The sequence below is a fragment of the Lygodium microphyllum genome, chromosome 16 (genome assembly GCF_053477565.2).
Source record: "Lygodium microphyllum isolate KBCC chromosome 16, Lygodium_microphyllum_v1.1.10, whole genome shotgun sequence".
NCBI lineage: Eukaryota > Viridiplantae > Streptophyta > Polypodiopsida > Schizaeales > Lygodiaceae > Lygodium > Lygodium microphyllum.
In genome coordinates, this window is record NC_141150.1 from 136,126,872 (window position 1) to 136,138,998 (window position 12,127).

A 12,127-nucleotide genomic window follows, 5' to 3' on the forward strand; every position below is an offset into this window, starting at 1 on the left:
ACTTCCTTATCCAAGCATAAAAAACATAAGAACAAGATTAGACAAGAATTCCTTGCTAATCCTTATGATCTACCAAAACTGGGAACTCTTGGACCAGAAACCAAAAATCAAGCTAATATGTTTCCACCCTACAAGCTGTAGAATATTCATCAGTCTAGAATTGCCTTCGAACTTCTCCAGTCTCTCTCTTCAATAACTTTCAATACACAACACATAGGTAATAAAATGGTGAATGCCTTTCTTCAAATGCAACAGGAACTCCATTCTTTATATAAAGTCTATAGAACAATTCTTTCAAGCCCAAAAGAAATTCCCCAAGGTACTATAGCAATACTTCGAGAGCTTAATGGTGCACCTTCTATTTCTATAATACCAACAACCCCTGTCAATAAGATAAGGCTATCTGAACCCAAAACATACAAGGTCAATGCATTGGATACAAGTGGACCCTTTCCAATGGTATGCGTCCAATTAAAAAACATGTCCCAGTTTTCATTGTTTATGGATGCCCTACTTGATACAAGATCCAACCTGACCATAGCTCCATTTGAACTCTTTCCAAAGATTTGCATAAAAGTCACTACTCCAATAATAGTGGAGTTGTCCAATAACAAGAAAATTACCCTTATACATGTTACTCAGACCTATCTACATCTTGAAAAAGTAAAAGTGTCTATTGAAATACAATTAATGAGGCAAATGAGATATGACCTTCTTATAGGCAGGAATATACTGCAACATCTTGTACCATACACTTTTTGGGCAGACTGTTTCGGTATTTCATATAAAGACAAAAATGAGAAAATATCCTTATTACCCAAGATTGGTAGAACAGTCTATTCAATAGGCTGAAGCTACTAATCCTTCCAAGGCAAATGCAAAAAAACAATTAATAAAAATGGAAATAAAAAAACATGATACAGAGATACAGAAAATGCATGAACAACTCAAGCAGTTTATGCATGAAGAGCCTATAGTTTACAGAGAGAAAAGAAACAAGTTTACTATCTCCCTTTCAATCCAGTCAAATGTTGTCCCTAAAAAAGCCGTTCATCTTGGTATGAAATATAAAAACCCAATGCTTTGTAAAGAAAAGATACAATTCCTCTTGGTAAAAGGCTTAATTGAGCCAACCAATTTCCCATGGGCTTGTCAAGCATTTTATGTCAACAAGCATTTAAAACAAAAGAGAGGTAAGAAGATGATGGTGATACACTATAAACCACTAAATAAGTATCTGATTAGACACGGTCATTCAATTCCTTTAAAACATTTACTTTTGAAGAAAATCAAGAAGACAAATGTGTTTAGCAAATTTGATCTAAAATCTGGCTTCTGACAATTGCCTATTAAAACAGAAGATATATATAAGATTGTCTTCTATGTCCCACAAGGTCACTAACAGTGGACCGTCCTCTCCTTTGGAATTAAGGTTGCCCCAACAAATTTCTAAGAATGAACAGATTTCGTACTTGGTAAATTTCCTTTTTGCCTGACGTATATAGATGATATTTTGGTATTCTCAAATATAGTCCAAGATCACTTGGACCACCTCTCACAGTTTGCTAAAGCAATTGAAAACACAGGAATGGTTTTGTCACGAAAAAAATCAATTATGTTTCAGACTTCAATTGAGTTCTTGGAAATTGAGATAAATCAAGGACAAATTAAGCTGCAGGACCATGTGCTGAAGAAAATCCTCGATATGCCAAATAATTTAGCCAATATTAAGCAACTACAGCAATTCTTAGCTTACTTAAATTGTGTTGACTTTTCGACCTCCAGCTTTGTTCTTTATTCTAAAGAATTATATATCGTATTAAGAAAAGATAATTTCCAATGAAAGGAAATTGACACACTAGCCGTGCAAAACATTAAAAAATTAATTAGCAATCTTCTACCATTAAGGTTGCCAACTGGCCATCCCCTTATCCTTTATACCGATGCTTCACATTCTGGATGGGAACATGTCTCTGTGAAAAAGAATCTTCAAAATTATACCCATGCCGATATGCCTCAGGCATATTCTCAAGCACACAAAAGAATTCTCTCTCTTATCAAAGGGAAATACTGGCAATGATAGAGAACATCAAAGCCTTTCACTTCTTCATCGAATTTGTCCATTTCACAATGCGTACCGACCAGAAGCATGTTCCTGGCTACTTGACCAAAAAGGCCCCGAATGAAATCGGAAATAAAAGATTGCTTCGATGGTTTTCTTCAATGCTCTAGATGTTAGCTTCAAACATGTGCCGGGAATCCAAAACATTGTGGCAACTCTCCTTTTTAGAAAGTCATCTTGAAAAAGCAAAAGATTATTCCTGCTGTACAATATTCTTGTAACAAAAGCCCAATATTGTTCCTGCCAAAAGGCATAAACTTCTCCATGTCACCCGGCACTCAGAAAGATACCATCTTATCTCTTTACACAGAAAACCCTTTGCTTCTTGGCTCAAGCCTATTAAAGCCACCCTTTGTAACCATTGTAACATAACTGAATACAAGAGCAGCATTCAGTAAGAGAGAGTCTTGTTTCCTTCTAAAGCTTTCTGTCGTGTTTTCTCCTCATATTGTCTCATGTGTGTGTTCTTCCGTTCCGTTGTGTCTCTCTATGTATATATAGCAAGAACAGAACAGGATCTGTAACTGAAAATACAGAATGAGGTAAAAATATGTTGTGTACTATTCATTTGAAAGTTTTCGTCAAGTATAAACCTGATAGATATAGCTTTCAACAAATGCCAACATTGGCAGATGTTTAAACAAGTCATGAGGTGTTTGAGCACTCATATCATGAAACATAAAGTATGACCTGCACTGTTAACAACACATTGTTTAGATTAGAAAATAGTTCAGGCAACAAAAGTTCGACCTGCACTCTTAACAACACATTGTTTGGATTAGAAAATAGTTCAGGCAACAAAAGTCTTTTTACTGATAATCATAAAGCTTACAAAGTCTTCAAGAGTTGAGTTTGCTTTTTCCAACGCTCTCAAGCTTATCAGTGGTTCCTTTTCAGAACAAGATTCCTTCTCTTTATTGACATTGTAACTCTCAGGTGCTATTTTGGGTGCAGACAATATTTCTTCATCAGCTAGAACTGTGGAATGTTAGCAGGTTCCAAAGTTAAAATCCTATCCCCTTCCCCTTCCCACTCCCCCCCCAAAAACAAAAAAGAAAGCAAAAAAAAGAACCAATCACCCCATCAACAGAATTTCAAAAGAGTAATGAGAGACACTCTACAGGCATTCTCCATATTCACAAGATGACATCATTTTCCAGACTTCTATATCAACAGATGAATCACACATACATACAGCCAATCTAAGATGGATGAACTTCATAGCAAAGCTTAAACAGCTGAAGTACAGTATAAACAGACAGTAGTTATTATAGAAATCTATGCACAAAATATGTGGAAGGGACAATGAAACACAGAGAAACATGTGATACTAACAAAGGATCGAGCCAAAAAACCAGAAATATGCCTGTTTTCATAGAAGATGATACTGTAACATTGCTGGACAACAAGAGTCAAGTGTAGCCAGATACAGATACCTCAAATGTTGAGTACACACCTCCAAAGGTTTGAAAAGAATGCAACAAAGCTTGAGTACAAAGTTTTGTGTCTCATATGTCAATTTGGCCTCTAGTAGAAACTCTCTCTCTCTCTCTCTCTCTCTCTCTCTCTCTCTCTCTCTCTCTCTCTCTCTCGCGCACACGTAATGAGTGATTGTATTATATCAAATGACTAAAAGCGTACAAAAAAGGTGCAAAATTCAGGGCAGGGTCACGGAAGAGACCGCCCAGCGCCAAGGTACTAAATCATCTCTGGTCAAGTTATCAGAATGCTGAATAAGATCAAACTGCCACTGAAGAAGTCCCTTAAGCTTCACAACATGACGTTGGATGCACACAGCAGCATAAAAAATGATAAAAAATTAACACGTGAGTGACCCAAATATGCCAACAATTGCAGAATCTGAGAAAGTGAAACAAAATCTTCATATGAGGTTACGATAAAATACGGTACTAATTGGTACCTTATGATTTTATAAGGTACGGTACGATATTAGTGCAAAAAAAAAAAAACAAAAACTTGGTTATTTTGGATTATAGATAATTGAACACATGTTTAGAGCTAAAATAGCGATGTCACTTGAGTTAATAGCACGACGAGGAAAAACCTCATGCACAACATGTGCAATGCACTACTAGAAGACAGATGGGAGTGTATATGTAATACATCAAAGAACAAAGTAAAGTTTAGGGTGGATGGACAAACAGGCTCTTCATTCTTTTGTGTGTGTGTGAGACGGGGGGGGATTGCATACTCATCTTCGAAGTTGGGGGAAAGAGAGAGTGTGTGTGTGTGAGAGAGACTTGGAATTATGATAATAAATGTAAGGTTTAGGAGTTGGAAGATATTGTATGGTCTAGTCTTCAGAGGCCAAAAATAGCCTGTTTTTTTGTACTAAATGGTACGGATACATACTGTACGGTACGGTACGAGCCGTACGAAACGAACTAGTCCGTATGTAGTATGAATGCAACTATGAACATTAGTCCAAGGCAACAATGACAAAAAGTAAGTAACCATAGGAAGCATAATGGTTTGCATCACTATAAGGCACGCACATGAAATGTCCAAGCTTGAGATTTCCAATAAACAAACTTGGCTCCCAATTTTTGCAATATACATTTCAGCAAGAGTTTTGGCTACACATCAACACCAGAGGAATAACCAAGATGCCTTGCAATGCCTCCCTACTAAACAAGCATACCCTGCCACCCTAGATCTAGCAAATACCAGCCAATACAAGTAATAAGGGAGGATTTGGAAGCATTAATACGGAGACTTAATGCATGCCCCAAAAATTTCCATACATCCAAAGATTTGTGAAGGCTAGAAGCATCTGCTTTCAAAACCTTGAATGTGTCATCAGCAAGCACTTGGCCAAGAAAATTTTGGCGCAAAGGGAGAGACAAACCAACCAACTGTCCCATATTAGCAAGATGCAATAGCATAGAAAGAATGGGATGAGTAGCAAGTGCAAAAAAGGAGAGGGCTTAGAGGGCAACCTTATTGGACCAAGCGTGTCAGGAAAAAGGACTCAGTGACTACACCATTTAGCATAACATGGAATGTAGCGTCCACATTGATAGTATAGATCAACCTAGATATACAAGGCCCAAAACCCATGGTTTGCATTAGATCCACAAGAAAAGACCATTCAAAGGCCTTTTCCAAATCCAACCGCACCAAGTGGAGCCAGCTTTGCTGATAAGGAGACTAGAAAAGCATCATGTGGAGAATCAAGCAATAGTAAATGAACCAAGGCCAGTATGCCTTCCACAACATGCAAATGCTGCCTCTAAAGCAAAGCATGGTAATTTTTATATTTCCTTGAAATTGTCTACACATTAAGAAGCAGCCTTTCACATGAGGCCAAGCCTTCTAGTGAAAAATTGCACACAAACTTTTCAAGAAACTAGCTCTTGTATCCCATGAAGACAACATGGCTTAAAAAGGAAGAGTTATCGCAAGGGTAGCTCGCCCAAGAGACATGTGAAAGCAACCACAAGCTGCCTAATCATATCAAGCTGTAATTGTTGCAACACCTACATTTCCAAAATTTCTCGTAGTACAGTCAAATGGAGACCACACAACCAAGTATTGGGCTGAGTGAAATGTAAACTCCAAAGCTGATGGAGAAAGCCATGACCAAAGACACTATTTGAGAATGACAATTGCAAAAGCATTCCAAGCCTAACTTTCTTGTGCATCCATCAGAGAGTGCTCTGAAGCAGACCGGGGAAGTGTCAACACACATGTTAAAATCGCCCATGAGCAAACTTGGTCTATCTAAAGTTAGAGAATCATGAAACCGGTTCCAAAAGGCCTGCCGATGCAATGACGGATTAGGCACATAAATGCCAACCAACCATAAAACTTGCCCTTTAAAAACAATTTCGACCACTAGAAAGCGCCCATGGATATTATTCTTAATAAGTACTAGTTGAAATTTCTCATGCACCACCATAAGGATACCTGAGTAGTGTATTTATTGCCTTGCTAGTAAAAGGTGGAAACCATGACAATCAAAATTTGACTAGCATCATCAAGACTTTTATGCTCAACAGCACACAACACATCCCAACTGTTCTCATGCAAAATACCCATTCCAAGTGGCAATCCGCATATCTGAACATTAAAAAATCAATGATGAGGCTGCTCCTCCCTCACTTGAACTTTCTCTATCCATATCTCAAGCATCCCGTCACCCAAGAAATCTGCCACCTACGGGTCGGGGTATGGAATTGGGGATGGCCGAGGCAAGGGTTGTTACCCTTATCCATAGGCCTCTGTGGAGGGGTTTCGCCATCCTTTGGCTCCTCATATAACATGTCTCCATCCATCATAGGAGCAGCATTTCTATCCACCTTATCAAGGAACTAAACATAAAGTGACCCAACTTCCAATAAGAAGAGCAATGGCCTGCAAATGTCACCCATTTGAGCCGAAAAAGCAATGAGCGCATACTAGAGCAGTTTATATGCAGCCAATTAGGCCTCTTGTGGGCAGTGTCCCACAACATATATAAACGGTTCCAATCTGTAGCACACAATTTAGCTAGAATCAAAACAATGCCAATGGCAGCCATGGCACCCTTCAACAAAGGCCAATATACCACTAGACAACCTTCAACTTCCACCGATATGGGACATTCATGCTGAAGCAAGCATTGGAAATCCACAAGAGGCCTCCAAGATACAACATGGACAAAGCAACGGTCAAAAAACAAAGGCAACTTTGCCAATAAAGTGTCCTACATCTAAGGAGAATGCAGCAGCACTTTATAAAAGCCCCTAGTGCCTACAAAGATTTCAGCAACACAGTTTGTCTGCATCAAGGAAGACAACCATTGACGGATTCTAGCAAGCATCAAAATTTTGCATATAAAGAACAAGATAACACCCTTCTTATAAGATCTAAAAAATGAACACAATATTGCCTTGGTATCCACGATGGTATCCAAGACATCATCCTCAACCTTGTCAAAAGTGCATGAGAGATTTTCGTGAATATAATCACCAAACAATGTGTTTGCAAATTGAAGCAAGTGATCCCAATCCAACTCTTGAGATTTTCATTAGAAGCCTTGGCCACCTACGCATAATAGCAGATGAGACTATGTGCCAATATAGGAGCCTCTGAGAAGCCCATGGCTTCTTCCAAAGCATGCTTGAGATGCTTGCTGCATGGCCAATTATCAGAATAGGGAAACATCTCTTCTATGCATAGAAGTATTTCCTCACCTTTATCAACCTCTAAGTCTAGACCAAGGGATTTGATCAATGAATGCAATATCAAGGCCATGTTAAAAAATACCCTAACACAAAAACATAAACAGAAACCATATGACAAAGCACAGACTGATAAAAGAACACAGTTAGGGTTAGGTTAACTCAGAGACAATGAACACAGTGAATAAATGAAGTGATATAACTACTGAATGATACGATGCTCATGCAGCAAACACACTCTGCAGTGAATGAATATTGAACCTCAAACTCCTATATCTCAAGGATCAAGGCAGGGGTAATGAGCTGGAGAGTGTGTCATACTCCAAATGGATCCCGAATCACAGCAAGGCAGCCTTCGAATGTCAACACCAGCAAACACAGCAATGAGAAGCTGAATCTGATGCAGACAGCAGTGAGGAGAGAGAAAGACTAAAAACGTAGGCAGCAGGTGAGAGAAAGACTAAAAACGCATGCAAGTCAGCCTACAGGAGAGAGAAAGATTGAAAACGTAGGCAAGATAGCCTGCACGGGAGAGAAAGGCTGAAAATGTAGGCAACTGGACTGTGATGACATGGCAGACTGTATGGCAACAGGTCTGCACAGGAACAGCAGTCACCTGACTGAAATCAGCTCCAAACTGCGTAAACAAGGCTGGAAATCAAGCGCCAACTAATGGAGACAGCAATGGACAGCTTCGGTTGAGATGTCCTCTACGAACAGGGTGTGGGCAGCAAGCTGAAACACCTGAAATCTGCAAAAACGAGATTAAGGGAAGAGTGGAGGGCTTGCTGCCAATTTATACAAAATTAGGGTTCTAGATTCTCTCCCACTTAACTCTCTCGATCCGCTCCCCATTTCAGGGTTTTGGCTAAAATAAACCTAAAATAAGCATATTTTGGGGCTGTTTAAATAACTAAGTGTATTTCTTAGCACAACACCCCCTCTCAGTCCCAAAATAGGGCTAGAAAAGTAGACCAACCTAAATTTTGATTTACCCCAAGATATCCCACCCCAAAGTAGCCAGGGCATCGGACAAAGGGTACGCGTTGGCTGCCCAGTGGCCTACCAAGACTACAGAGGCGATGGTTATCTTACCAAGGGAGCCCAAGTAATCACCCCAAAGAGGCCAAGGCATCGGACCAAGGGTGCACGTGGGCTGCCCAAGGACCTACCAAGTCCTACAATGGCGGATGGATACAACAATGGACAGTATTCGTTGTGTTTTGGTTTTTTTTTCCCGTTTTTTTTTTGTTTTGGTTGGAAAAGTGTTTTGAAAATACATAAGGAATATAGGGGAAGTGGCCGATTAAAGACAGATAACAAAGTATAAAGAGAGTTTTAAACCCAAGTCATTCACAAAACTAGCAAGCCAATCTCTCACATTGACTAGGATAAGTGCCTAAGGATGATAAATGTGTGTGTGTGTGTGTGTGCCAATCATGTGGTGAATATATGTAGAGGCAAAAAAGATGATGGTGGGCTTAGCAAGACAAGCAAAGCAAGCAAGCAAGCAAGGGTAGCGAAACTACCTTTTAGGAGAACAGCCATGTGTTATACCAGAATATGGTGGATCCTAGAGTCGACCACTCCAAAAGACTGAAAATGAATAAATGTGCACAGATGCATGTTTACATGAACAGAATGCCAATACACGGGGTAATGCAAAGAGAGATGCAAGATGACATGCTCATGCAATATGCTATGCAACGGTGCCACTTGGACAATGCCCTCACAGGGGAATTGTTCTTTTACAATCATGTTATCCTGACAGTACGGATGAAGTTACAAATGCCCATAATACAATACAAAAGAATAAATGAATGTAATGTTGAAAGAATGTAAGCATCATCACTGTCACTATCAAGAGTAGAAGCAGCCCCCTCTCAAACTGCAAGGAAAAGCAAGAGGAAAGCACCCTCTCCCTGTCAAGCTGAAGAAGTAGGGGAGGGTGTACCCAAGCCGATTCTAGGTAGCAGGTACTGAAGAACCAGCCGATTGACCACTTTAGTCAAAATGTCTGTAAAATTATCTGATGAAGGCACAAACTCTAGGCAAATAGTGTCTAGCTCAACCTGCTCTCTGAAAAAGTGAAAGTGGACTCCCACATGTTGTGTCTGTGGTGTAATAATCGGCTTGCCCGCAAGGGCAATGGCACTCTGGTTGTCGCAGTAGATAACTATGGGAGAGTCACATGGTAAATCAAGTGCCGACAGTAAACTCCTCAAATAGATGGCCTCGGTACTCAACCTCGGCCATGGAAGTCGCCACCATCTCCTACTTACGGCTGCACCAAGAAATGGAAGCCGTGCCCAAGGTAAAGAGATAGCCGCCATGGGAGTGCCGAGTATCAGGATCTCCTGCCCAATCAGAATCAGTGTACCCCTTCAAACATAAATCAGAACCGTATGTCAGGCCATAAGAAAAAGTACACCGCAATTAACGCAACATACAAAGACATGCAGTCCAATGTGACATTCTAGGTGCTGTGAAATACTAACTGAGAATGCTAATTGAGTAAGCTAAATCTTCCCTAGTATGATTTAACCAAAGAAGTTTTCCTACCACAGAGCGATAGGTATAATCATCGAAGGGTTGTCCTAGGGTATCCTTTGACAACTGGACAGTAGGATCAAGAGGTGTGGCCACTGGCCGTGTATAATCCGTAGTGTACTCGTCCATGAGTTGAAGTATGTACTTCTACTATGACACAAAAATACAACCCCCAGAACGAACTACCTCCATCCTCAAAAAATAGAACAACAAACCAAGGTCTGTCATTTCAAATGTAGCTTGAAGCTTAGCCTTAATTTCTACTATGGCAACAGCAAAATCTGAACTTGTGATGAGTAAGTCATCAACGTATAGCAGGATATAGCTAATCCCCTCTACAGTAGATCGAACATATAAGTTCGGGTCATAAGGGGTAGAATGGTATCCACGAGTTTGTAAGAACTCATCCATCCTATGGAACCAAGACCGCGGCGCTTGCTTCAGCCCATAAAGAGCTTTATGTAGGCGGAATACCTTATTCCTCGGGTTGCCAGAACAAAAGCCTGGTGGCTGCTCCACATAGACCTTCTTCTCGAGAAAACCATTTAGGAAGGCACTCTTGACATCCATTTGATGTATCGGCCAACCGTGGTGAGCGGCTAGCGCGAGTAGCAACCGAAAGTAAGTCAACCGTACAGTAGGAGCAAAGGTCTCTTCATAATCAATGCCATGCTTTTGTCGAAACCCTTGCACTACAAGGCAAGTCTTCTACTTGTCTAAAGCCCTTCCACTTGTCTAAACCCCCATCAGCTTTTAGCTTAGTCCTAAAAATCCACGTTGTCCCGATGACTTTTTTGTGGCTCGGACGATCTTCCAATGTCCAAGTCGCATTTCGGTCAATACTCTCGAGCTCCTTCTCCATGGCCGCTCGCTATTGAGAGTGTTGAAGAGCCTTCTACCATGTATCCGACTTAGAATGTGCTATGTAATCAACTGTAAACAGCAACGCAAATGATGTCTGAGGAGCCAGCCGGGAAGATCTTCTAGCTCCCTACATAGTGGAATTTGGTGGTACGATCCCCAAATCGCACAAGGTCTGCTGGTACAAACGAGGTAACGGGTCTCGCTAAGGGGGCCTAGGAACTGAAGAATCCGCGAGAAGGTCAAGAGCAGGAAGTAGACCAAGCTCAGTAGCCACGATCTCCGATGATATGGAAGAAGGAATCGCATCGGAATCCAATGCAAAAGATTGCACAATATCCCTCTCGTCAAAGACAACATTCCACCTAACGATCACCTTGTTTGTCCAAGGATCGAACAAACGATAGCTTTCGCCTCAGAGAAATATCCCACAAAAATAAGAAGATCAGCTCGAGGAGTGAGCTTTCCTATCTTGTCGCCAGGCATGTGTGTGTACACACGACACCCGAAGACTCTGAAGTGGGAAATAACAGGCCGAGAGCCAAAGAATGCCTCATATGGGATCTTCTGAGAAAGAGCCGCAGTCGGGCACCGGTTAAAAATGTATACCGAAATGTTAACAACCTCAACCCAAAGGCGCTGAGGAAGCTCTGTTGAGAACAACATAGAGCGTGGCATTTCCATGACTGTCCGGTTCCTACACTCTACAACTCCATTCTGAGAAGGGGAGTTGGTAGAGGTGAGCTGGCTAGAAATGCCATGCTGCTGTAGAAACTCGGAGAACTCATGGGAGATAAACTCACCATTGTTATCACTCCTCATGCAACCGACACGATGACCAGTCTGGTTATGAACCAACAGTACTCAAGCACAAAAGTATGTGAAAGCATCAAATCTATGCTTAAGGAAGTACACCCACGAGTATCTAGAATGATCATCAACTATCAAAAAGAAGTACAATGCGCCATTCAAGGCAGTAGTGGATGCCGGCCCACAAAGATCAACATGAATCAATCTAACAAGCGCCTCAGCTCTATGAGAGGACTGCTGAGGAAATGGGGAACGGTGCTACTTCCCGAGCTGACAAGCTTTACACACATCTCGAGCGAACTTTATGCGTGGAAGGCCCTCAACTAGCTCACAGCGTGACAACACATAAAGTGAGTCATAACCAAGATGCCCTAAGCGAAAATGCCAAAGACACTCATTGTTCATAGGCTCCCGAGAGATGGCTAAGGCCTGGAAGCTATGGAACACGGAGACGTCGGCTATCACTAAACCAGTCAGAGAGTCAAGCATCTCAACTGTGGTCCTTGTAAAGAAAACCGCTCTTCCCAACCGACAAAGCTACTGAATAGATAATAAGTTCACCCCAAGCTAAGGGACATGATATACATTGTCCAACGTA

At 41.0% G+C, this 12,127-nt stretch overlaps 1 protein-coding gene across 3 annotated transcripts in view; it reads right to left on the reverse strand.

Moving 5' to 3' along the window:
• LOC148023475 (ATP synthase subunit B) overlaps nucleotides 1–12,127 on the reverse strand; it is a 160,071-nt gene that overhangs the window by 68,460 nt on the left and 79,484 nt on the right. Inside the window, exons 4-5 of one of the 3 annotated variants that reach the window (XM_087696461.1) lie at nucleotides 2,955–3,100; nucleotides 2,716–2,817 (exon numbers count right to left, since the gene is read on the reverse strand). The exons of 1 other annotated variant lie outside the window; for it this stretch is intronic. In XM_087696461.1, the coding sequence (XP_087552587.1) occupies nucleotides 2,716–2,817; nucleotides 2,955–3,100 (248 nt within the window). The remainder of the gene's footprint in view (nucleotides 1–2,715; nucleotides 2,818–2,954; nucleotides 3,101–12,127) is intronic. One more of the 3 variants, XM_087696462.1, reaches the window with a different exon arrangement.